This window comes from Haliotis rubra, unplaced genomic scaffold (assembly GCF_003918875.1).
Source record: "Haliotis rubra isolate DU_JTF1 unplaced genomic scaffold, ASM391887v1 Scf20, whole genome shotgun sequence".
In the NCBI taxonomy this organism is placed as follows: Eukaryota; Metazoa; Mollusca; class Gastropoda; order Lepetellida; family Haliotidae; genus Haliotis; species Haliotis rubra.
Genome location: NW_025766003.1, coordinates 3,549,949 through 3,577,850, shown reverse-complemented (window position 1 = coordinate 3,577,850; position 27,902 = coordinate 3,549,949). Strand labels below are relative to the sequence as shown.

Genomic DNA, 27,902 nt, shown 5'->3' with positions numbered 1-27,902 from the left:
CCCCCATAGACTAAAGCCAAGAAGTTATAGAAAGCTTATGAATTCAATGCAAAATGGTAACATATTTTCCTGATTGGGGGTATGATATCCAGCAGTGTAGATTGTATCCACAGAAAGACCAAAGATGGTCCTTTCAGTGTGGCAAGTTAATGCTTTGTAGGATTTCATATCGTTTAATAAAAATTATTTTCCTTATAAGAGACCAGTATTTTGCTGTAGGGGTAGAAGTGGGGTGTCATGGAATCTGGGGAGGGTGATACAAAAAATATGACAGTCTAATGAGTTGGTCATAAACGATAGTACTCAAATGTGTGGAGGTTCGTTGCATGTGGACATTTTGTGATAAAAGAGCAAAGAGCTTTCACATTTTGTGTGTCGAGGGAGGTTGATGAATGAGATGGACAAAGACTGGGTCATAGAAAATACGAAAGCATTCGGGGAGGATATTTTTGTTTTTTGTACTTTAGTGCATGAAAAGCCTCTGCATCATCTCCCCATCCTGTAATAAATGACTGTTCCTTCAGATTATCATTTTTTTGCTATTGATGTTTTCAGGGTAAGCATTTGTAAAGCTGTTCTTTTCACATTATATGATTGTAGTATATTCTGTCAAAGGGAAACCTTTTTGGGACAATTCTCAGCTAACTGACATGACATGAGTACTCGACGCTCATACTATCAATTAGTATTGGAGATGTGAGTTTACATCATGCTCATATTATCAACCTCTGTTTGAGATGTGACTACACACCATGCTCATATTATCGGCCACTGGTTGAGAAGTGAGTGTATATCATGTTCATCCTATCAACCACTTAATTGTTCATCTGACCTGATTAAACGTGGGATATGTCAGTGAAATACCACAAACAAAACGCCCACTCACCATCACACATTGAGGTAAAAGTAATTTTTAAAACAGAACTCCCTCTGAGTTCATTAACGAAGCTATACCAATTAGTTTTTTAAATATTTTCACAGGAACATGTGATGGTGCAGTGTGACACCTGTGGAAAGGAACTGAAAATGGTTTTAGTGAAACAGTGTTTACACATGCTATGTGCATGAAACATGCAATGTAATTAACTAATGCCAGGATGCAAAGATCAATCACCATGTTCATCAGATGAAATTCAAAATTACCTGGATGAAAGTAAGCTGCCAGCACGACATTCTGAAACAGCTATTTGTAGGTCTCAGGTGTGGAGGAATCTACGGACATACCACTGCGTTTATGAGCATGTTTGTACACACCCCATGTCTCCAGATTCCTCAGGTATCGTCTTCATCAGCAGGGTGCTGGAGGGTTTACAAAACACAACCACCTCGTACCTGATCACAGGAATGGTACATGCTATCATCTTCATCAGCAGGGTGCTGAGAGGGTTTACAAAGCACAACCACCTCGTACCTGATGACAGGAATGGTACCAGGTATCATCTTCATCAGCAGGGTGCTGGAGGGTTTACAAAACACAACCATCTCGTACCTGATCACAGGAATGGTACCAGGTATCATCTTCATCAGCAGGGTGCTGGAGGGTTTACAAAGCACAACCACCTCGTACCTGATCACAGGAATGGTACCAGGTATCGTCTTCATCAGCAGGGTTCATGAGGGTTTACAAAACACAACCACCTCGTACCTGATCACAGGAATGGTACCAGGTATCATCTTCATCAGCAGGGTGCTGGAGGGTTTACGAAACACAACCACCTCGTACCTGATCACAGGAATGGTACCAGGTATCATCTTCATCAGCGGGGTGCTGGAGGGTTTACGGAACACAACCACCTCGTACCTGATCACAGGAATGGTACCAGGTATCATCTTCATCAGCAGGGTGCTGGAGGGTTTACGAAACACAACCACCTCGTACCTGATCACAGGAATGGTACCAGGTATCATCTTCATCAGCGGGGTGCTGGAGGGTTTACGGAACACAACCACCTCGTACCTGATCACAGGAATGGTACCAGGTATCATCTTCATCAGCAGGGTGCTGGAGGATTTACAGAACACAACCACCTCATACCTGATGACAGGAATGGTACCAGGTATCATCTTCATCAGCGGGGTGCTGGAGGATTTACAAAACACAACCACCTCGTACCTGATCACAGGAATGGTACCAGGTATTATCTTCATCAGCAGGGTGCTGGAGGGTTTACAAAACACAACCACCTCGTACCTGATCACAGGAATGGTACCAGGTATCATCTTCATCAGCAGGGTGCTGGAGGGTTTACGGAACACAACCACCTCGTACCTGATCACAGGAATGGTACCAGGTATCATCTTCATCAGCAGGGTGCTGGAGGGTTTACGGAACACAACCACCTCGTACCTGATCACAGGAATGGTACCAGGTATCATCTTCATCAGCAGGGTGCTGGAGGGTTTACGGAACACAACCACCTCGTACCTGATCACAGGAATGGTACCAGGTATCATCTTCATCAGCGGGGTGCTGCAAGGGTTTACAAAACACAACCACCTCGTACCTGATCACAGGAATGGTACCAGGTATTATCTTCATCAGCGGGGTGCTGGAGGGTTTACGGAACACAGCCACCTCGTACCTGATCACAGGAATGGTACCAGGTATCATCTTCATCAGCGGGGTGCTGGAGGGTTTACGGAACACAACCACCTCGTACCTGATGACAGGAATGGTACCAGGTATCATCTTCATCCGCGGGGTGCTGCAAGGGTTTACAAAACACAACCACCTCGTATCTGATCACAGGAATGGTACCAGGTATCATCTTCATCAGCGGGGTGCTGGAGGGTTTACGGAACAACCACCTCGTACCTGATCACAGGAATGGTACCAGGTATCATTTTCATCCGCGGGGTGCTGGAGGGTTTACGGAACACAACCATCTTGTACCTGATGACAGGAATGGTACCAGGTATCATCTTCATCAGCAGGGTGCTGGAGGGTTTACAAAACACAACCACCTCATACCTGATCACAGGAATGGTACCACGTATCATCTTCATCAGCAGGGTGCTGAGAGGGTTTACAAAACACAACCACCTCGTAACCGATGACAGGAATGGTACCAGGTATCACCAGTATACCATGGTTCAAATTAAAGAAGAATGTCTATTCAAAGTACCCTTTGAAAATACCATTATTTTGCATTTTCCAAAATCATGCATATTTTTTTGTTGGCTTAGTTTCATAAGAGACGAGTCACTTTGAAATTCTGATGTTACACATGCTATATTTGGGATTACACTTTCTCCGTAAAGTACGTAAAGTACAGATTCCATCCAGGATTCAAACCAACACTCTCATCGCCAGCACACAAAGTCAGCCATCTAACCCACTCTGCCACCGCTTACAAAAATCATGGGCTTTTAGTCTAGATCACCGGCTTTATGTACCCCTCTGACAAGTGTAAATTGTATTTATCGAGAAAGTGTAATCTCAAATGTAACATGTTACATTGGACCACTTTCTACATGGCATTGAACATTCACAATTCTGAAGTTAGCAAGATTCATGTAATCAAAAAAACATTTTGGGACAAAGTTCCTGCATATAATGTCTATTTCTCATGTATTGTGACCATAGCAACACCAGCGAAATGTCAGATGTGTGATATTTTTGAAAATGTGGATTGAAAGTTTTAATTCAAGTTTTAAGGAATTACAGATGTATATTATGGTTGATGTTGCAAAACATGAATCATTATTGCAATAAAGAGCAATGTGAAAGTCAGACCAGTACCATCACTAGTAACAGACAGACATGTGCCTCCACTGGTGTCAAAGAGATGTGATTTGATCCTGTACAGTCCTTCACAACAGATCTTGATTTCTTTAAAGTGAATGAAATAAAGGTCCCATTCAGTACATGCAACTGAAGATTTTATGTATGGTCTTCTTAATAATAGTTCTTGTTACAGGGTCATCATGATCTGTAATGATCCATGTGATATGATTTTTTAATTTTGTTTGTTTGTTTGTTTTATCAACAGAGCATCCTCATTAATAGCTATCAAGGCTTGGAGAAATATTCACATAAGAAAATGATCAAAATAATTTGGGCAAATGAAATGTCAGTTTACACCTCAGTCTGTGTCTTTTAAACATTTTCGATTCTATTTAGTGAGTAACTTGTTTTTTTAACAAACTTAGAAAAGCAAAGCTGGAGTTAATGGATCATTAGTGTTGAGATGTACGCAGACAAAGGAAGATTATTCAACTCTAAACAGATTCCAGGCTTCACACAGTGAAGATCATTCCTCAGTGAAGCAGGACTTAGTTGATTGTCTCACCCTATCCTACGAGGATGCAAGGAGAAAAGAAATGAAGGAAAACAAACACTGACGGCTGGTAGCTACCCTGAACATACAGTCCATAGCCTTAGATAGACACTTGTCTAGATCCCACTCTCTCTTGGCCGCATCAGATGCTATAGAACACATGCTTTGATGCTGGAGGGATGAGGCTGGGGCACAACAGTGCTCACTTCCTCCTAAATAGCCCAACCACCTTTTAATCTGGCTTCTAAAGTTAGATTGCGATGCTGTGGGCTTGTATTTGATAAACAGGGCTATTTGTGTCGGCTGATGATCACCTGGACACTTTCAACAGTGTTTTTTATAAGGAAACTGATGTCGAATACGTGTTTGAAATAAGGTGTTTGTGTCACTTGTGAAGAGATAAGTTTCCGAGAGATACTGCTGATGTGTGTTCTAATATGTATTTAGTGTCCTTCGTGGTTGTTGAGGGGTAATATACAACGCAGGGTTTGAATGTCGAGCTGTTAACCTACATACATGTGAAGAAGTCAGAATATTTAAAATATCTTTATTGCCATGACTCAGATCAGACATTAGCAGAATTTATCCTGGAATCTTAACTGTGTTGTAGACTGGTTCATGGCAGTACTTGAGCTGTGTCATATTCAGACTGTTCACAGCCTTTCACGGCTGCTTTAATCACCTGTTTATATATGTTTTGTGAAATGGCAACTTGGCCTTGTTCTTTTGTTTGAGAATTTGATGTTGATGCACTTTGGTGGACCTGATACCTTCACCTAAGGGGAGGTAATAAATGTCAAGGTGTTGAAAGTCATTCTAATATTCTAAATATTTAATTCCCGGTAGTCCCTGTCTTACAAGCAGGTTGGGTGGGCCAGGTGTTTACAAGGTTAGGTGGGATTATTTACAGGGTGGCTTGGTTGGCCCGTAATTTACAAGGAGGTTTCATGTGCCTATTTAAAAGAAGGTTTGGTGGGCCTGGTATTTACAAGGAGGTTTTGTGGGATTATTTGCAGGAAAGGTTTGTTGAGCCTCTCAGTTACAAGGAGTTTTAGAGAGCCTGGTGTTTTCAAGGATGTTTGGAGGGCCTGTTATTTACAAGGTGTGGAGGGCCTGTCATTTACAAGGTGTGGAGGGCCTGTCGTTTACAAGGTGTGGAGGGCCTGTCATTTACAAGGTGTGGAGGGCCTGTCATTTACAAGGTGGCCTATTCACAGGGGGGCCTGTCATTTACAAGGTGCCAGGGGAGGGCCTGGTGTTTACAAGGTGTGGAGGGCCTGGTGTTTACAAGGTGTGGAGGGCCTGGTGTTTACAAGGTGTGGAGGGCCTGTCATTTACAAGGTGTGGAGGGCCTGGTATTTACAAGGTGTGGAGGGCCTGGTGTTTACAAGGTGTGGAGGGCCTGGTATTTACAAGGTGGGGAGGGCCTGGTGTTTACAAGGTGTGGAGGGCCTGGTGTTTACAAGGTGTGGAGGGCCTGGTGTTTACAAGGTGTGGAGGGCCTGTAATTTACAAGGTGTGGAGAGCCTGTCATTTACAAGGTGTGGAGGGCCTGTCATTTACAAGGTGTGGAGGGCCAGGTGTTTACAAGGTGTGGAGGGCCTGGTGTTTACAAAGAGGTTGTGAGGGCTGGGTCATGGCGGGTATTGTTGAAACATTATTGCTGACCCAGCTGATGTAGTAACATACAGCTGTTTCAGAAGAGCCTCAGTGTTACAAGGAGGCTGATAGGGCAGGTATTGTTCATCGGGCTGACTAGGTGTTTACCTGTTTCAGAGGGAGCCCCACTGTCCTACAAGGAAGACCTGGTAGCAGAGATCAACCTGATGAAGCGTGTCGGATCTCACCCCAACATCGTGGCCATGATTGGAGCGTGCACCCTCAATGAGCCCATTGCCCTCATCATGGAGTTTATACCTCACGGCAATCTCCAGAACTTTATGAAGTGAGTATACAGAAGAAGAAGAAGAAATATAGTTTATTAATGTGTCACATGCTGCAGAACATTAAAAAGGACGGTACATTATTGCGAGAGTTTAAAGCAGCATCCGGCCATAAGGCCTATGAGACACAAATATCACAGTTGTATAAAACATTAGTGATAAAATCACACCCACACATACACACACGCAGGCTGAACTGTATGCACAAACACAAAACGCATACACCTTCACACACCCACACGCACGCACACATACACATACACAAACACGAGCGCACGAGCCTACAGACAGAACCTACGACAGACAGACCCACATACACGCGCACGCACGCACACACACTTACACTTTCTTACCTAAAATGCATAAATTACATAAATAACAAACATGTTGACCTTATTGTTATAAGGACATTGTAGAGTTGCCTATTCTACAGAAATATTCCGGCGCCTAAACATAGTATGGACGAGTGTGGCAAGGGGCTTTACGAACTGGTTATTTGTAAGTAAGAATACCATTTTATCTACTGCTGACATAGATGAGAATGTAGGATGGACACTGGTTATTTCCTTCCAAAGATTATATCTGAGATCTGAATAATAATCACAGTTAACCAGAAAATGTAATTACATTACACCAGTATACATATGTCCACTGGTGTCACAGTTAGCAACAGGTGTGTATACAGGTGTGAGGTCAGTGGTGGTCAGTACAAGTGCGTACAAGATGTGTATAGGTATAAAATCCTAATGAATGAGTGAGTGAGTTGGGTATTATGCTGCTTTTAGCAATATTCCAGTAATATCACGGCAGGGGACACCAAAAATGGGTTTCACATATTGTATCCATATGGGGAATCGAACCCGGGTCTTTGGCGTGACGAGCGAATACTTTAACCATTAGGCTACCCCACCTGCCCTTTATTGTTTACAGGTACAAGATAGGCATGTGTACAGGTACAGGTGATGGGATCCCTGTGTGTACGGGTAACGGGATCCCTGTGTGTACGGGTAGCGGGGTCCATGTGTGTACGGGTAACGGGGTCCCTGTGTGTATGGGTAACGGGATCCCTGTGTGTACGGGTAACGGGATCCCTGTGTGTACGGGTAACGGGATCCCTGTGTGTACAGGTAACGGGATCCGAGTGACATGGGGCTACTCCGTGCAACACTCCCTATACAAGGAGCCCAGAGTGTGTAGATAATGCCACCACTAAACTCTGTAGATATGGCAGTTCTCCAGTTGTCTTCACTTAAGAAAAGACATTCCAACCTTTTCATTTTAATTCATTTTAAAAAAAATCTTGATAATTCAATTTGTTCCTGTGATAAGAAGAGTGCAGACCCCAGAGTAATGTGCTGTTTGTGGTTGTGCTGGCAACCAGTTTGTTAGCCATACTTACAGTGTTGGACGACTGTCAATTTGATAAGGAACACAATTAGTATTTTGCTTTTATCAAGGTAAACTGGTTTAATGGTATTTTGTCAGGTGACATCAAGCCAAACATATTTTTTAGGAAATTGAGAGTTCCTAATGATGCAGTTGCTTCCTTGGGGATTTAGAATTGGTCCCTAGTACCTAACCAAGTAGTAAGAGATGACTTAGTGGATCGGGTGGTCGGCTTGATGGATTGGTTCATGGCATGGTTCAAACTTATGTCAGTCACAAGGTTCTCTGGGCCAAACTTGATCAGCTGAAAGCTGCAATCAGTGTGAACATTGCTGAGTGTTGTGTAAACCATGCACACAAACACACACACTGACACAAACACACACTGACACACACAGTCTGACACTGACACACACAGCCTGACACAAACACACACTGACACACACAGCCTGACACAAACACACACACAGTCTGACACTGACACACAGTCTGACACTGACACACACAGCCTGACACAAACAAACACACACTGACACACAGTCTGACACAAACACACACTGACACACACAGCCTGACACAAACACACACACTGACACAGTCTGACACAAACACAGTGACACACACTGTCTGACACAAACACACAGTCACACACAAACACACACTGACTCTGATATATGACACACACACAGTCTAAACTTTTCATAAACACTAACTCTATATGTATTAAATTTTGATAGAAACAAATATCTCCAGCCTTGAATGGGTGCAGTGAAAGTGTGAAAGGATGCACTGTGCGAGGCACATTTGTCTCCCTGTTATCTACACATGAAGGTGAACCAAGGCTTGTGTTGTGTTGTGTTGAGTTTGCCAAGGTCATGACTGAAAGTTAACGAGGAACACCTTGTATGATATTGCAGAAGGTGTTCAAGGAGCTGTAGTCTTGCGCACAATACCTAAGTCACTTGCTTTGACAAACATGAACATTTTTATCATATTTCAAAGTTTACATTTACAACTTTATAAACATATATTATTATTACCAGCAGCGTAAAATGAACTGTTTGAGAGGCATATTAGAAGTTGTCATTCCTAGTGTATGATGGTTTTGTGCATCAGCTAAAAGGGCATCTTCAGCACAGTTACGGTTATAAATAGATCATGCACATTTGGAGGTTTTGATAATGACAGAGGTGTCAGTTTCAACTTTCAATATGGTAAACAACATTGGATGCCATCAATTTCTGCCATCTTCCCACATTCATGGAACCTATAAATATCTGCATTCGTTGCAGATCCTTTAAGTGAAATGTACTGAGAAAGCAAGAAAACAAAAAGATTAAATGTGTTCTTGGAGACTTCCTTAAAGGAATCTGTTGCCAAAGGTCTGAAGATCATTAACTAATGTTATCTACAACCCAAGCTGGTTGGAATGTCTTACACTGAAGTCAACAAGACTGGGGAAGTGTTGCTAAATACATGCATGCACCTCATTAACCTCCAACTGCTTTGTGTGCTGAATTAGCGCCATACCTTTAGAGCATCACTTATCACTTTATTCCGACTTCAATCTCCAAGCTTCTGGAACATTTATGTCATTTTTGTTGTTTATGAAATGTTGTTTAATGATTCAATTAACCAGATTTACATTTAAGAAAGTAAAATGAATGTAGTGAGAATTGAGTTTTACTTTTCTAACGGAACTTGTATTGATAAGAGAAGTATTAAAATGCACTACAAAAAAGGGGAAATGTTAATGATTTTGTGCGCTGTGAATGGTTTCTGTGTACTGTGGAACAAACCTATCTCTGCTTGAAGAAGATGTGTATAATATGAAACATGCTGGCAGGCAAGAAATAGGCTGTTATGTTATATCATATTACACAGGCCCAGATAAGCTGCGTATCCGAGTAAAATACGCATAGAAAATTTCCAATTACGCATTGATATATAATTGTTGCGTACCAATTACGCATTTAAAATGTTAGATATGCAAAAAGTTTAAAACAAATAAGTACGGAATATATTTATAAAAACACTTGCGTAATGAAAAAGACATTGATTGCTATCAAGTTGTACTGTTAGTATAGGACAAGTGTTGTACTGTCAGTACAGGATGAATGATTTTTTATGAAATCATTTCCATTATATTTAAGTTGGTTTTGATTAGGTATGACATAACTCAGAACATACCTGCTTAGTAAACTTACTCAATGACATAATACTTAGGTGAGTAAAATGACTGAAATACGCACATATTTGAAAGCAGTGGGTAACGGAAAATGAAATACCCACTCAACATTCATAATACCCCCCAAAAATACAGTGGGTACAGTACTCACATGAGCTAAATCTTATCTGGAGCTCTGATATAATGAATCAACTAACTCAAGCAAGTGTGTGAAGACATGGTGTAATCACTGATCTTGATTTATCCAAATGTATATTTTTAATTGCTATTTTGTCTTCAAGAATCTGTTTTGGTAAATGAATCAAAAGTGGCTAATCTATGGCATTGATGTCTTATATTTTGATGCAGAAGAGAAATGTATATTTCCCAATATACCCAAGCCAAGGATATACCCCAAATCTATTTTGTCTTCAAGAATCTGTTTTGGTAGATGAATCAAAAGTGGCTACTCTATGGCATTGATGTCTTATAGTTTCTGATGTAGAAGAGAAATGTATGTTTCCCAATATACCCAAGCCAAGATATACCCCAAATCTGTAAACCAGAAAATAAACAAAGAGTAGCCTTTAAGGCTTACATATATAACTGAAATAAGATTCCCCTCTATGGTATAATTTGACAAGAATATATTTTAATTGTATCTAGGAAAAACATTATGTCCAAACTCCTCTCTATCCCTTAATGATTGGTAGATTTATATTCATAACTGTGATATTCTAATTGTTTTTACTGTCCTTTATTGAGAGGCTTTTTATAATGTACATGTATTTATGGTGAATTTAAAACTTATTTTAGGTGACGATATGGCTGAAATATTGCTGAAATATTGCTGATATGACTGTAAATCTTAACTCACTGACTTGATCATTGGTACCTGTATTCTGGAAACAAACACCTAAAAATGTAAGTAGCAAAAAGTTGACTAGGAAAACACTTTCAGATTTTAACTATTATCATTTGCATCACTAATATTCCTAAAGGTGCTAAAGAGTTTTAAAAGTATAATTTTTTAAAAGGTTTGATAAAACAATGAGTGCAAAGGACTTCACATCTGATATTCTTCATGTGTAGTGAGTGCAGATAGACAAAAAATGGATTAAACACTCAGAAAATAAGATGTTTGTAACTGATGAAGTGGGTTAATATCATCACAAGTGCACTATGTATCTTATCACCTACTTGTGCCATTATGAAACTATCTTATCTCTGCTTCAATTTGCTTATATTTGGTGTCTTGTTAAAGAAGCAGTTCACTGCAAGGAACTGTATAGCGAATTATCTGATATCTTTCTATCACGAAAATTCTTAACTGGTGCTTTTGACACTCATACTTCCACCAAAGCTCAAAAGCCTGTGATGTTATGCTTGGCGTGTATGCAATGATGATAGAAGCCATTGCTGAGAGCTTAATTCATTATGACGCTTGGCTGTCTGGAGGGGAAGGACTAAGAGATATTTGTATGTCTTGCAGTGAAAACTGAGCTTCTTTCATAAAATAATGCTGATGTCTTATCCTCATTGTGTCTAAAAACATGTATTTATTAAGATCAAACATTTCAAGTCTAAGGTCAAAGTCAAAAGATGTCAAATCTTACCTCAAGGTTAAGCATGTCAAATATTTAGGCAAAGGGCCACAAGTAGGTTTTGTGAGAAATTCTTTGGAACAAATTGCATTTTACTTACATGGTTCATCACTGGATTATTTATAATATAAAATCTCATTTGGACTTTGTACTTAAAATGTTTATGAATGCAGACTTTGTCTCATCGCTATATGGCTGGAATAATGCCGATGTGACGTATAATGCAACTCAACTCAAGTGATACAAAATTTGGAACTACCAACCATCTTTGTGCACTCCAGGACTCTCCTCAGCTACGGTGTAATCAATTAATGACTTTATCACATCTGAGGGGACAGTGTAACCTTCACCTTCTTATCAGGGTAAACACAGTGCCATGCAGTCCAAGGCACCAGACAGTACACCCTACAATCTGATACAAATCTCTTATCCTAATAAACCTGAATTTGTAGGTAAGAACTTTTGTGAAATGGAGTTAGGTTGAAACAACTTTGACAGCAGGTGTGAAAGGAATGTTTTGTTGAAAGTTGAAGTGTTCAAATATTATTTTTTTAAACTGCCAGTACAGATATAAACTGTTGAACGTTTTTCCAACTGAAACATTTTGAAAATGATTGGTCTTTGAAACCAATTCTGATCTAAATCTTCAGTGTGGTGCAAGCGTAAAACTACGTTCTCTCAGCTCACTGGTATGCATGGATTAATTTTGAGCAGTGACTTAACTGAGGGATTAAAACACTTGCTGTTTCATATTTGATTCCCCACATCGGTACAATGTGAGAAGCCCATTCTTGGTGTTTCATTGATATTGCTGAAATATTCTTAAGTGGAGTAAAACCATGCTCACAGAATAACTACTGCAGTAACCATCAAGTTTCAGAAAATAAACTCAGCCACAATAGTATTAACAAGCTGGTGTAAAAGCTTGGAAGTCACAGGTAGCTAAAGTGTAGTAGCTCTGTGAATTCTAGTCCTGATTTTGTTTGAATGAATTCCATGCCTCAGGCAACAGATGTTTATGAAATGGATGTTTATTTTCAAAATCAAACCAGCAATGCCTGTTATGCAACGTGCAAAACTAATTGATGAAATCCTTGAAAACACTGTCTTTTTAAAAAGTTCCATGCGAACTTGCAGAACATGTTGTTACCCTATTACTGTTGAAGGTTTATTTGAAAACTACGGATGCATGACATGTACACTTGAACAAGCTGCTGGAAGCTGGACTTGTAGTTGCTGATGGTGGAAACAAGGTGTAGGAAATGAAATACACATCCATCGACAGATGTCAATTTCATGAAGCAGTGATATAAACATGCTCTATAATCAGGAAAGCAGTGGGTACAGGAAGCATGTGTGTATACAAAGTGTTACTTTGAAGTGTTTATCTTGTCTGACTAATTAGTGCTATGTTTAAAGTAAGTGTGATGTACACAAATATGATGGAAACATGAAAATAAATGTCCTATTGTTAATAAGGTGATGCACTTTGGCGATGTATGCTTATTTATTGTGAGGATTCAGGAAGGGCCAACACAAATAGTTATTCCTGTGATGGAATATTTTTGCAGTGAATGAGGCAATGTGTCTGCAGGTTCCAAAGTATGGAATCTGTTGCTACCTTTATCATATCTTTGTTCATGAGGCAAGTACAGAGAGGATGAAGAGAACATTATCAATGAATGCAGACAGTCTTGTCTAGAAAAGCTTAGTTTTTGACTACACACATTCAAAATGAATATTCTTTGTTTCATGATGTTCAGCATCTCTTAAACTTCTTTATAATCCCTATCCATCCCATTTACTGGCTCTCTATGAATGTCCACATTCTTGTTCCTGTTCCTGTCCCCAGTCCTCCACCCCTGTCCCCTGTTCTTGTTTTCTGTCCATGTCCATGTCCCCTGTCCCCTGTCCCCTCCCCGTTCCTCTGTCCCTGAAATCCCTTTGTCACCAGCCGTGTTCCATGTTCCTTCAACTCTGACAATCACCAGCAACACCTTCAACAGCAACACCCTCACCAGCAACACCTTCACCAGCAACACCCTCACCAGCAACACCTTCACCAGCAACACTATCACCAGCAACACCCTCACCAGCAACACCTTCACCAGCAACACCCTCACCAGCAACACCTTCACCAGCAACACTATCACCAGCAACACCTTCACTAGCAACACTATCACCAGCAACATCACCAGTCCTTTATTCCAGTGCTGTTCCCTATCAGAGCCCCATACTGATACCCTTATCTATATCCACCCGTGCACTTAGTCTTCCTACCTTATACTTGCTCACCCTTATGCTCCCCCTTCCCTCTCCTACCCATCCCCCTACTTCCCATCACCCCATCCATCTCCCTCACCCTGTTGTCCTTCTTTGCCTCATCCTCTTCTCGATCCTTCTCCTTGACAGCTGTCCTCCTGTTTGTGGGATAGCACCAAACTCAGATGAAGTAGGGCATTCATTGTACTAGACACTATGGGAATAATGGCGACATGTGACCGACATACTTAGCTCACCTGGTCCATTGTGAGACTGTATAGCGGGATGAATTTACCTCCACAATCAGGTGTAAATTGGCAAATGCCTCAGCTAGTAATTAGCACCAAAATCCCAGGTGAACTTCCACAAGTCATGTTTGTACTTCATATTTGTGGCATGTAATTATTTTCAATAATTCATCACATTTGATGACAAAAGATAAACTTTCTTCCCTCATCAGATGCTAACTCGTTTCAATCTACAGAAAGGATGGTATCGAGTGCTTGATTACAAACATGCCCCTTAGGGGATGCTAGCCAGTTCTTCAACAGTCTTCATCAATATTGCAGGAAGTGTCGTCTGGAAGGGGATCTTCGGAAGCGGTCTGATGGTGCCAGTGAAATTGCATATTCCATGGTTGATGATTCCGGTGGCATTGAAAACTATTTCATCACCCCGACTGACATGTTGTCCTTCGCTAGACAAGTGGCCATGGCTATGGTAAGTCTTTAATAATCAACTTATAATAATAATGATGAAAATAAAAAAACTGGTAAACCTGTAATTGTAATAATCAGCAAGGTGCTTCAGTGGACTGTCTTTCTTTGTGTTTGACCCAACTTTTGAGTTCTTTAGTTTCGTTCCGACAATTCGTGAATAAGACAGGGAACTAAATTGTCTTGAATATAAAGTAGTTTTCTTAAAACTGATAAACATTTTGGTTATAGGGCAAGTCTGTAGTACATGTTCAACAGGTGTAAGGCCCAGTTTGATATTCTTCAAGGATACTTCTGGTGTCCCCTGCCATGATGCTGCTGGAAAATTGCTAAAAGCGACGTACAACTAAACTCACTCACTCAGTTCAAGGATACTCTTTGTGAAACTGATTCTTGATGTACTTTCAAGGGGTTAAAGTAGAAATAATCCCGACTCAAGTTTGAAGTGGTATATAGTTAGTTTCAGTGTACAGTTAATTAGAATACTAGTAAATGCATGTAATTCCGTGGTTAGTGATTGGCTGACAATCTATTTTGTTTGTTTACTAGTATTTCAATAATCCGATGAAAATAAGGCCTCGCCCACTATCAAGACCATATTTATGTCATAACTTGCAGTTAATGTTTGAGGGTATTATTACATTTAACGTACATTAATTATAATAATTTCTTACACACCCGTGGGTGAGAAACCCGTGTGAGAAAACTGGTATCACACATATGTGTGAGATCGATTTCTAATCCCGTGATTGGCTACTCCATGGTGATGACCTAGGGTCAGGTTATGACGGACTACTTTCCTGATTAAAATTCATTCATAAGTTTCTCGTGTGCATCAATCGAATGCAGACCTGTTACTCGTGCCAAACACTTTAAATATCTGTTCAGCTGTCGCCTACCGTATTTGTGCGACTGTCCTGTAAGTATGCAATTATGAAATAAACCGAACTTAATTTAGATAGTAACATGTACATATTTTCTTTTCTTTTTTCCTTTGTCGTCTGCTACCGTAGTTGCTGCAGATCATGCATAGTCACGACTTCAAAATGGCTTCAACAATAAGTAACATCTGTGTAAACGACACGTGAAGATCGATGGTAAAGACAAAGGGCGTGTTATCTCCATTGTTGCTCCCCTTGGAACATACAACATGTACAACATTAGAACTTATACAGGAGAGATGCGACAGGTTTCAAGGTATCGCTTTACGAAATTACCTGACACGGTAACGCCAGTGCCAGTTTGTGGTGAGATCGATTTACCTACTGACTTAATTGATGAACTGATGAAGGATGATTTTTTACCGATGAACCTGATGATTGTAACGATCACGGATCGATCCCCAAACCCTGAACAGCTATATGATCATTCTCAAATTGACAAATTTGTTCATGACAACCAGAACCTAAAACACACAACGTGAAAACAATGTACAACATGAGGTTTGGTAAGGGTTCATGATTGCAAATGGCTTACACACGCCCTATAGAGTCCATTCAACCAACAGAACTTTGTGACATTTTGTGTACATTTTTATTAGTCTCAGCAAGGAAGATGGTAGCAATTATGAACCATCTACAGTTCATGAGGATGTTGTCCAGTTTTGACAGGTACCTTAAGTCAAAAGCACTACCGCTCATCACTTATCAATGCTCGTGAATTCGAAAAGTTAAACACTGTGATCAAAACAAAACAAAAGTCTTAAAGAGTGAAGGAATGGGTAACCTACCTCGCCGTGTTGAATCGCTTCACTGACGATGACATTAACAAACTCTATGAAACAAAACAACTTGGTCCTCACGATCCCGAATCAATTTTGAACACCATGTGGTGGAACAGCACCACTCATTTTGGGATCCAGAGGTGTCAAACCACACACTGACATGAAATGGGGATGTTGCACTTAAAACTGACACAGATGGTAGAGAATTTCTTGAATTCACAGAGAGGCAGTCGAAAAACATGCCAAGGGGATAATCCTTTGGGTATTCGTAACATGCACCCCAAAGCATGGGCGACTAATGATGAACGCTGTCCAGTATCCATGTACAAGCTGTACTCGAGCCTCCGTCCTGCAGGCTACTCCAGTCCAGATACACCTTTCTATATTGCCACTAACACCAAGGAACCATCTAGCAAATTCCCCTGGTTCAAGCGACAACCTGTTGGTATAAATAAACTGAGTTCTATTATGAGACGAATGTCCAAAAATGCTGGCTTTGAAAACAGGAACTTCACAAACCATTCAGCCAGAAAATTCCTTGTCCAAAACTGTCTGATGAAAATATTCCTCCAACTCACATAATGCAGACAGTCTTATCTAGGAAAGCTTAGTTTTTGACTGCACACATGCAAACAGAATATTCTTTGTTTCATGATGTTCATCATCTCTTGCTTCTTTATAATCCCTATCCTCCCATTCACTGGCTCTCTATGAATGTCCACATTCTTGTTCCTGTTCCTGTCCCCAGTCCTCCACCCCCTGTCCCCCTGTTCTTGTTCTCTGTCCATGTCCCTTTGTCCCTCCCGTTCCTCTGTCCCTGAATTCCCTTTGTCACGTTCCGTGTTCCTTCAACTCTGACAATCACCAGCAACACCTTCATCAGCAACACCTTCACCAACAACACCTTCACCCAACAAACACCTTCACTAGCAAACACCTTCACCAGCAACACCTTCACCAGCACCTTCACCAACAGTGCCTTAACCAGCAACTCCATCACCAGCACCTTCATTAGCAACACTATCACCAGCACATCACCAGTCCTTCCATTCCAGTGCTGTTCCCTATTAGAGCCCCATACTGATACCCTTATCCATATCCACCCATGCACTTAGTCTTCCTACCTTATACTTGCTCACCCTTATGCTCCCCTTCCCCTCCTTCCCATCCCCTTACTTCCCATCACCCCATCCCATCCATCTCCGTCACCACTGTTGTCCTTCTTTGCCTCATCCTCTTCTCGATCCTTCTCCTTGACAGCTGTCCTCCTGTTTGCGGGATAGCACCAAACTCAGATGAAGTAGTAGGGCATTCATTGTACTAGACACTATGGGAATAATGGCGACATGCTTGACCGACATACTTAGCTCACCTTGGATCCATTGTGAGACTGTATAGCAGGATGAATTTACCTCCACAATCAGGTGTAAATTGGCAAATGCCTCAGCTAGTAATTAGCACCAAAATCCCAGGTGAACTTCCACAAGTCATGTTTGTACTTCATATTTGTGGCATGTAATTATTTTCAATAATTCATCACATTTGATGACAAAAGATAAACTTTCTTCCCTCATCAGATGCTAACTCGTTTCAATCTACAGAAAGGATGGTATCGAGTGCTTGATTACAAACATGCCCCTTAGGGGATGCTAGCCAGTTCTTCAACAGTCTTCATCAATATTGCAGGAAGTGTCGTCTGGAGGGGGATCTTCGGAAGCGGTCTGATGGTGCCAGTGAAATTGCATATTCCATGGTTGATGATTCCGGTGGCATTGAAAACTATTTCATCACCCCGACTGACATGTTGTCCTTAAAGCTAGACAAGTGGCCATGGCTATGGTAAGTCTTTAATAATCAACTTATAATAATAATGATGAAAATAAAAACTGGCAAACCTGTAATTGTAATAATCAGCAAGGTGCTTCAGTGGACTGTCTTTCTTTGTGTTTTGACCCAACTTTTGAGTTTTTTAGTTTCGTTCCGACAATTCGTGAATAAGACAGGGAACTAAATTGTCTTTGAATATAAAGTAGTTTTTCTTAAAACTGATAAACATTTTGGTTATAGGGCAGGTCTGTAGTACATGTTCAACAGGTGTAAGGCCCAGTTTGATATTCTTCAAGGATACTTCTGTGTCCCCTGCCATGATGCTGCTGGAAAATTGCTAAGCCGCTGTAAAACTAAACTCACTCACTCAATTCAAGTATTATACTATTTGTGAAACTGATTCTAGATGTACTTTCATGGGGTTAAAGTAGTAATAATGCTACTCAAGTTTGAAGTGGTATATAGTTAGTTTCAGTGTACAGTTAATTAGAAATACTAGTAAATGCATTGCATGTAATTCCGTGGTTAGTGATTGGCTGACAATCTATTTTGTTTGTTTACTAGTATTTCAATAAACCGATGAAAATAAGGCCTCGCCCACTATCAAGACCATATTTATGTAATAACTTGCAGTTAATGTTTGAGGGTATTATTACATTTAGCGTACATTAATTATAATCATAACATCTTGAAGATCCCCAAACTGAAAAAAATCTAATCACAAAATATTTCATGCTGTGAACCAAACACCAAATAGGAATCTGTAAAGATTTTTGAACATTGCAATATTCATCTCTGATATTTGAGCTATCAGAGTGGTATAACTTTCTAGATTGAGCAGACCCTGTTGTTTTTACTGCTGTTTAACTGTCAGGGGATATTATAAGGCTATATTGTATCTGTATATATTGCTGCACCTGAACCAAATCTATTATCACAGATCTAGAGAAATATTTGTGTTGTGTGTTTTAAATTGCTGTAGAATATTAATAACTTCAGAATTATGGATGTTGCCAAATGTTCTTCATTAAGAAGGGTGGGGTTGGCTGTATACTCAGAGTTATGTTGTGTTATTGCTGAAATTGTGCCCGGCTTGGCATCAAACCCATTTCACTCAACCAAGTGCATTCTCTTCCACAGAGGTTACTCCTGTCATATCTTCCTCACGTAACCTCTGTTTCTAATACGGCCCTTTCATGGTGTGGCGTTCAAGACTTCGTGATTGGAGACAATCAGATTTAGTTGTGCAATCAGCGGCACGCTGTTTCAAAAGTGATCATTACAGCAAGGCCTCGGTAATTTCCGTATGCCGAGAAAACTAAACTTCTTCCCCTGCGCGATGCGCAACCGTTTCTTCTAGACAGAACTCAGTCATGTTATGGCGGATCAGTAAGCGTCTCCCTGCGCCCTCGTTGACAACGGACAAGCTAGCCATTAAGCGTCTTGTGTGTAACATCAACACAAGTCCCGGCAGATGGAGGATATTTGTGGCCCCACATTTGCTCGTGTTAGTCAAGTTGAATCTAAATCGATGTAACCGCGTGTTCTGATTGGATAGAAAGAAGGGAGATAATTCGTGTTTGATCTTTTTGCGCTAGGGGATTTTCACGAGAACCGGGAAATATGGCCGTATTAGAACAGAGGTTACGTGTAGGAAGATATGACAGGAGTAACCTCTGTGGGAAGAGAATGAACCAAGTGAGGTACTGCCAAATATGATTATTCAAGGAAAAAGTTGATTTCCACATACAGCTAGTCAGTTATACATTTCATTTTGGTGACCTTTTAAGTACGGGTAGTTTTAAACAGTGCTGGTTTTACATCTGTCTACTTTGCTGAAAGTCAAAGTATACTTCTGAGGCATACAGGGCATACAGTAACAAAACTGATATACTGTTTAAAGTGATGTAAACCATACTATCTCAAGCTCTACAGTTCTCTGCTAATCTGGGTAGATTGTGTGAAGCCCATTTCTGGTGTCAACTGCCATGATAGTGCTGGAATATTGCCAAAGGCTGCATAAAACCCAACTCACTCACTCACTCTGTAAATATCTGGGTAAGAATAGGTGTTTGACAACCCTTGCTTGATGTAAGAGGTAAGAACAGGGTCTGGTGGTGAGACTCACTGAAGTACTTGATGTCATCGTATCCCAGTTGCGTACACTATGTCAATCACTGGATTGTCTGGTTCAGACTCCATTAGATACCGATCGCTGCCAGTGCAGCGTTAAACAAACAAACAGTTCTGCAGTTTGGACTTCCTCACCACAACACATCAAGTTGTAAATCCTAAGAACATGCAAGTACACAAGCATTCCTTCAGTACGTTGTCATATTACATGCTACCAGAGGGAATTCACTTGAAATAAATGCAATCATATTAAAAAATGGACTTCACAACAAACAAAACAAGTGCACAGTTTTGAAGTCTGGTAATGTCAGGTTGCTTAGCAACTATTTCCACCTTCCCAAGACCATTGTGCCAAGTAATGCACTCATCTGTAACAAGATTCCCCAGTGGAGTTTTATTCAACAACAATCAAGGTGAAATTAACATAAACATTCTGGCATTCATTTCACCTGTGAGATATTCAATCTATCTGCCTTGTCATCATTGACGTAGGAAATATAAAGAAATTGCATGCCCTCAAACAAGAAATGATAAATCGCGTTTCAGAGGAACATCACAAGTTTGTTGTGCATTAGCTTTTTGTGTACCCACTTTGCCCAGGCGCAGATGGCAAAACGATAAGCATCTCAGGGAAGCATTTTAAAAAGTGTTAGATAAACAGGTTTTGTTTAATGACTTAGGCATATTAGTTGTACATAGAGGCCAATGTTTCCCCTCAAAAGCCAACAAGACCTGTCTGGAGATATGACAGACTCTCAACTCGACCAGGTTCCAGTAAACAGCTTTCACAAACTTTCTGATAATGGCTTTTTTTCAATCTTCCTAGTCACAAGATAGACATAAGAAGTTTACTTTGTCAATATTTACATTGAAAACTTGGGGTGAAATTAACCATAACGTGTTATAGGTTTGGTATTATCAGTTCTGGCTGAGTGGTGAAATGCACACTACAAACAGCTGTTTGGATCTGCCGACCCGTAATGACACTGGAATAGCATATGGGAATTGCTGTAGTGGGGATATACCCCTTGTGTGTTGTTTACTGCAGTTCAGCGGGGATTGTCAACTGTTTTGTAGTAATTCTCAAGACATTTCACTGCATGTTTGTGCCCTGTTTTGTAAAGGAGATAAGCCAGGGTATCAGTAGAATGTTTCTTCTGACATAGTTGTTGGTTTGGAGGCTGAGCAGACATATGATGTTTGACAGGGTGATGGACCATTAGCTGGTACATTGTGTCACTGTACCTGGTGACCCTCGTACATCATCTAGTATATAAGACAAACAACGCATTTCCTTTATGCTTTATTTTGGAACATAGGTTCCGCAGTACTCACTCGTACTATAATGAGGGGTGTTGCATCACACAAACATTGTACGTTCTTGAATAATGGCTTGTATTTGTTATAAAATTAATGACATGTTGTAGCATTGTAAACAACAATGGATGTTCTAAAGTGTACGAAAACCCATAACACGAGGATACAGTAACAAGGACTAAATCTTTGGGACATGGGTTACTTCTACACATCATCTCTTCCGGTGCTGGCATTTGTTGGCAATCTCTTCAGGTGCTGGCGTTTGTTGGCAGTCTCTCCAGGTGCTGGCGTTTGTTGGCAATCTCTCCATGTGCTGGCATTTGTTGGCAATCTCTCCAAGTGCTGGCGTTTGTTGGCAATCTCTCCAGGTGCTGGTGTTTGTTGGCAATCTCTTCAGGTGCTGGCGTTTGTTGGCAATCTCTTCAGGTGCTGGCATTTGCTGGCAATCTCTTCAGGTGCTTGTTGGCATTTGCTGGCAATCTCAATCTCTCCAGGTGCTGGCGTTTGTTGGCAATCTCTCCAGGTGCTGGCGTTTGTTGGCAATCTCTTCAGGTGCTGGCATTTGCTGGCAATCTCTTCAGGTGCTGGCGTTTGTTGGCAATCTCTCCAGGTGCTGGCATTTGTTGGCAATCTCTTCAGGTGCTGGCGTTTGTTGGCAATCTCTCCAGGTGCTGGCGTTTGTTGGCAATCTCTCCAGGTGCTGGCGTTTGTTGGCAATCTCTCCAGGTGCTGGCGTTTGTTGGCAATCTCTTCAGGTGCTGGCGTTTGTTGGCAATCTCTTCAGGTGCTGGCAGGTGCTGGTGTTGTTGGCAATGCTCTCCAGGTGCTGGTGTTTGTTGGCAATCTCTCCAGGTGCTGGCATTTGTTGGCAATCTCTTCAGGTGCTGGTGTTGTTGGCAATCTCCAGGTGCTGGCGTTTGTTGGCAATCTCTTCAGGTGCTGGCGTTTGTTGGCAATCTCTTCAGGTGCTGGTTTTGTTGGTAATCTCTCCAGGTGCTGGTGTTTGTTGGCAATCTCTCCAGGTGCTGGTGTTTGTTGGCAATCTCTTCAGGTGCTGGTGTTGTTGGTAATCTCTCCAGGTGCTGGTGTTTGTTGGCAATCTCTCCAGGTGCTGGCATTTGTTGGCAATCTCTTCAGGTGCTGGTGTTGTTGGTAATCTCTCCAGGTGCTGGTGTTTGTTGGCAATCTCTCCAGGTACTGGTGTTTGTTGGCAATCTCTTCAGGTGTTTGTTGGCAATCTCTTCAGGTGCTGGCGTTTGTTGGCAATCTCTTCAGGTGCTGGCGTTTGTTGGCAGTCTCTCCAGGTGCTGGCGTTTGTTGGCAATCTCTCCAGGTGCTGGCGTTTGTTGGCAATCTCTTCAGGTGCTGGCGTTTGTTGGCAATCTCTCCAGGTGCTGGTGTTTGTTGGCAATCTCTCCAGGTGCTGGCGTTTGTTGGCAATCTCTCCAGGTGCTGGCATTTGTTGGCAATCTCTTCAGGTGCTGGTGTTGTTGGCAATCTCTCCAGGTGCTGGCGTTTGTTGGCAGTCTCTCCAGGTGCTGGCGTTTGTTGGCAATCTCTTCAGGTGCTGGTGTTGTTGGTAATCTCTCCAGGTGCTGGTGTTTGTTGGCAGTCTCTCCAGGTACTGGTGTTTGTTGGCAATCTCTCCAGGTGCTGGCATTTGTTGGCAATCTCTTCAGGTGCTGGTGTTGTTGGTAATCTCTCCAGGTGCTGGTGTTTGTTGGCAATCTCTCCAGGTGCTGGCGTTTGTTGGCAATCTCTTCAGGTGCTGGTGTTTGTTGGCAGTCTCTCCAGGTACTGGTGTTTGTTGGCAATCTCTTCAGGTGCTGGTGTTGTTGGTAATCTCTCCAGGTGCTGGTGTTTGTTGGCAATCTGAAGCTGAATGGAGACAGGATGTACATAAGCAGATTTTGTAGCTGGACTGCTTGATTCAAGTCAGAAGTACACTGGCATGTCTCGATCTGAATAAGTTTGGGACGTTAGGATCGATGGGCACCCATGAAGATCCGGTTTAGAATTTGTCTTCAGTAACCCATGCTTGTCAAAGAGGCGACTAACGGAATTAGAGGGTCAGACTCACTGACTTGGCTGACACATCATTGTATCCTAATTGCGTAGATCGATGTTCATGCTGTTGATCACTGGATTGTCTGGTCCAGCCTTGATTATTGACAGACCGCTGCCATATAGCTGGAATATTGCAGAGTGCGGTGTTGAACATCAATCAATCAAACAAACAAAACGATGGATGAGGTGTATTGGGAATTAGGTGGTGGCTACGACTTAGACTTTGAATACATAGATCTAGTGGTCACCAAGATGACGTACTGAATTCAGTGTTCTTAATTTGCTGGGCACAGTTGCTGTCCTTGAACTGTTTGCTGGCCATTGGGATAAACATCTGACTTACTGTTATCCAAGTCAATCACCATTGTGGGATTACATTGACTTGATAGTCACTTTAAACTTGCAGATTACTTTTAGTGAAATACAATTCAAACCCACTCACAGATCTGTTAGAGCTCATCCTAAAGACCCAATTTTGTTTGTCGAATATTTGAGTGTTGATTTGAGTGTTAAGCCTATTAATTTTCTATTTTCTTTTCCCAGGAATACCTAACTGATCGAAGATACGTCCATCGTGACCTTGCTGCCCGGAATGTCTTACTCGGCCCGAACAAGGTGGTCAAGCTGTGTGATTTTGGCCTGTCACGTGACATCTACAATGACAACCAGTACAAGAAACTGACCAATGGGAAGCTTCCTCTCAAATGGATGGCTATCGAGTCTCTGAGGGACAGAGTGTTCACCACCCAGAGTGATGTGTGGTCATTTGGCATCCTGCTCTGGGAAATCGTTACAATGGGTACGAATATTTCTCACAATAATCACTCACTTACAGACTCAATCTAAAAGTGAAAAATAGAGCATGTTCCAAAATTTAAACATTGTCTAGTCTGTTTGATTGGCATTTTAGAAGTTGATGAATAATAAGAAAGGTTAGATACTTTATGGATGATGTGGTATCGTGACTTACATTCCCCTAAAGCACACAACACGACTTGGAGAGCAGCGGCTTTATTGCAGTCGGCTGGAGCATACATACTTGTGTGGGAAGCACATGGCCCGATAACGTAATAGTCCCATCATGCATTGGGGTACACAGGGAGCAGTTGTTTACATCCGGTAGTTAAGGGAGCATTACGTGTCAATTCAGTCACGTTAATAGTTACATCACTACAGATGACAACTTCTTGTTATCATGATGTTTCGTTATGAGTTCTTACACCTTTGTAATAAACCTATCAGAACCTATACTACAAATGTCGCATCATAATGTAACAAAGAAGTTGTCATCCCTAATAACCTTTCTTACTGTCTAGTCAGGTATCTAGGTCTGTAGTGACATGTGATGTTTGATTCCAGGTGCTTCCCCCTACCCTCATATAGCCCTGTCTGATCTGTACTACGTCCTTGTGAATGGCTATAGGATGGAGAAGACGAGCAACTGTTCAGATGAGCTGTGAGTATCGACTTGTGTTTCAGTACCGTTCACCTAACACCTGAAGGCTTCTTCATCTGTTACAGATACATTTGTTAATTAAAAGAGGATCAAATTGCATCCCCCATCCTCCCGTTCTTTTCTTTGTGTGTTTAATGTGGGATCTGCCATGCTTCTCAATTAGTGATGTTAGTGATGATAAAACTGTGCCTGAGGTGGCATGGGTAATTAGCCAAAGGTTTTCTTATTTCATCTCCAGCAGCAGTAGAGATTGTAGTGTAGTTTCACATAGTAACGGTGTTGTTCGTATCAAGGCTTTACTTGCAGGATAGGAGCACCTTCTTTTGGTAGAATCGCATACAAATTGATTGAAACTTTTTAAATGTTAAGTCAGACATAAATTGCTGATAGTGCCAAGGTAAGTGACATTCAAAATATGGTTCTGTTCAGCTATCTGTGAATTAGTGCCCAGTAGGATGAAATGGTGATATGAGTGTTTAACTTCTTGTGTCTCAAAGTCATCTTGGATGGTATATTCCCCAGGGAGCTAAGAATAAAGATTAAGATGAGTGGCATGATTATATCAACCATGGATTATTTACTGACCTGTCATATTGCTGAACAACCCTCACTCACACCAGTGAATACTATTCAATATGTCGTTACACTTTACTCACACCAGTGAATACTATTCAATATGTCGTTACACTTTACTCACACCAGTGAATACTATTCAATATGTCGTTACACTTTACTCACTCCAGTGAATACTATTCAATATATTGTTACACTTTACTCACACCAGTGAATACTATTCAATATATCGTTACACTTTACTCCCTCCAGTGAATACTATTCAATATATCGTTACACTTTCGCACCAGTGAATACTATTCAATATGTTGTTACACTTTACTTTCGCACCAGTCAATACTATTCAATATGTCGTTACACTTTTTCGCACCAGTCAATACTATTCAATATGTCGTTACACTTTACTCACACCAGTCAATACTATTCAATATGTCGTTACACTTTACTCACACCAGTGAATACTATTCAATATGTACGTAACACTTTACTCACACCAGTCAATACTATTCAATATGTCGTTACACTTTACTCACACCAGTCAATACTATTCAATATGTCGTTACACTTTACTCACACCAGTCAATACTATTCAATATGTCGTTACACTTTACTCCTCGCACCAGTCAATACTATGCACCAGTGAATACTATTCAATATGTCGTTACACTTTACTCACACCAGTGAATACTATTCAATATGTCGTTACACTTTACTCACACCAGTCAATACTATTCAATATGTCGTTACACTTTACTCACACCAGTCAATACTATTCAATATGTCGTTACACTTTACTCACACCAGTCAATACTATTCAATATGTCGTTACACTTTACTACACCAGTCAATGCTATTTATTCATTACACTTTACTCACACCAGACAATACTATTCAATATGTCGTTACACTTTTCTCACGCTCACATGCTCTCACTAATGCATTCTTCATTCACTCACTCATGCATTCTTTCATTCACTCACTCACTATTGACTTCAGACACCTGTCACTGAATGTTTATATCATAGTATCACTCGTGGGGGCATTGGGGTAGCCTAGTGCTTGTCATGCTGAAGGCCCATTGTGTGATGTCCATTTCTGGTGTCCCTTGCCATGATATTGCTGGAATATTGCTAAAAGCGGTGTAAAACCCAGCTTACTCACTCAAAGCACTTGTGTTAGTAGTTGACACAGCTGTATTTCTGCTTGCAGGTATGCCCTCATGCTGCAGTGCTGGGCAGCTAACCCAGCAGACAGACCCTGCTTTACCCAGCTCAGGATGATGCTGGAAGAACTGATGGAGGAAGACAGGGACTACCTGGTCCTTGAGAACATCAATGTTCCTCTGAACACTTCGGAGAACAGCAGCAGCTCTTCTTCAGTGGATGACATGTCAACCCAGCCTTCGGGAACATCCTCCGGGGTGCTAGTTGTGGCCATGCCCAAGGAGTCACTGCGAGTGGATGTGTGTATTCACGGAAAGTCCACAGATAGACTGCTGAGGAAGTCTGAGAGTGATTCAAGTCCCTAGGACCAGGACAGTGTGTGTTGTGTGACTATGTGATATGATGTTGTGTGAGAGGAACCCATCAACATGGGACAACTGTCGTCATGGTTTCAATGGCTGTCATCATGGTTTTTATGTCTGCCTTCATGGTTTCAGTTGCTGTAGTCATGGTTTCAGTTGCTGTAGTCATGGTTTCAGTGACTGCTGTCATGGTTGCAGTGACTGCTGTCATGGTTGCAGTGACTGCTGTCATGGTTTCAGTGACTGCTGTCATGGTTTCAGTGACTGCTGTCATGGTTTCAGTGACTGCTATCATGGTTTCAGGGACTGCTGTCATGGTTTCAGTGACTGTTGTCATGGTTGCAGTGACTGCTGTCATGGTTTCAGTGACTGCTGTCATGGTTTCAGTAACTGCTATCATGGTTTCAGGGACTGCTGTCATGGTATCAGTGACTGCTGTCATGGTTGCAGTGACTGCTGTCATGGTTTCAGTAACTGCTATCATGGTTTCAGGGACTGCTGTCATGGTATCAGTGACTGCTGTCATGGTTGCAGTGACTGCTGTCATGGTTTCAGTAACTGCTATCATGGTTTCAGTAACTGCTATCATGGTTTCAGGGACTGCTGTCATGGTCATGGTTTCAGTGACTGTTGTCATGGTGTCAGTGACTGCTGTCATGGTTTCAGTGACTGCTGTCATGGCTATGGTTTCAGTGACTGCTATCATGGTTTCAGTGACTGCTATCATGTGATGTCAGTGGCTGGAATGATGGTCCCCGTGATTGTTACCGTGACCTCGGTGGCTGGTATCATGATGTCCATGGCTGTCAGGGTACCAGTGACTGTCACCATGGTCCGTCATCATGGTATCAGCGACAGATGTGACCATTATCTCTGTGACTGCCAGATCTGAATCAAGGACATGTCATTCATGATACACCAGT

At 41.4% G+C, this 27,902-nt stretch overlaps 1 protein-coding gene across 1 annotated transcript in view; it reads left to right on the top strand.

Moving 5' to 3' along the window:
- Positions 1 to 27,385, top strand: part of LOC124275614 (ephrin type-B receptor 1-B-like) — an 89,581-nt gene extending 62,196 nt beyond the window's left edge. The window contains exons 16-20 of the mRNA XM_046711216.1: positions 6,057 to 6,225; positions 14,212 to 14,362; positions 23,969 to 24,224; positions 24,785 to 24,881; positions 26,664 to 27,385. Coding sequence (XP_046567172.1) covers positions 6,057 to 6,225; positions 14,212 to 14,362; positions 23,969 to 24,224; positions 24,785 to 24,881; positions 26,664 to 26,982 — 992 coding nt within the window. The 3' untranslated portion in view covers positions 26,983 to 27,385. The remainder of the gene's footprint in view (positions 1 to 6,056; positions 6,226 to 14,211; positions 14,363 to 23,968; positions 24,225 to 24,784; positions 24,882 to 26,663) is intronic.
- Positions 27,386 to 27,902: the final 517 nt, after the last annotated feature.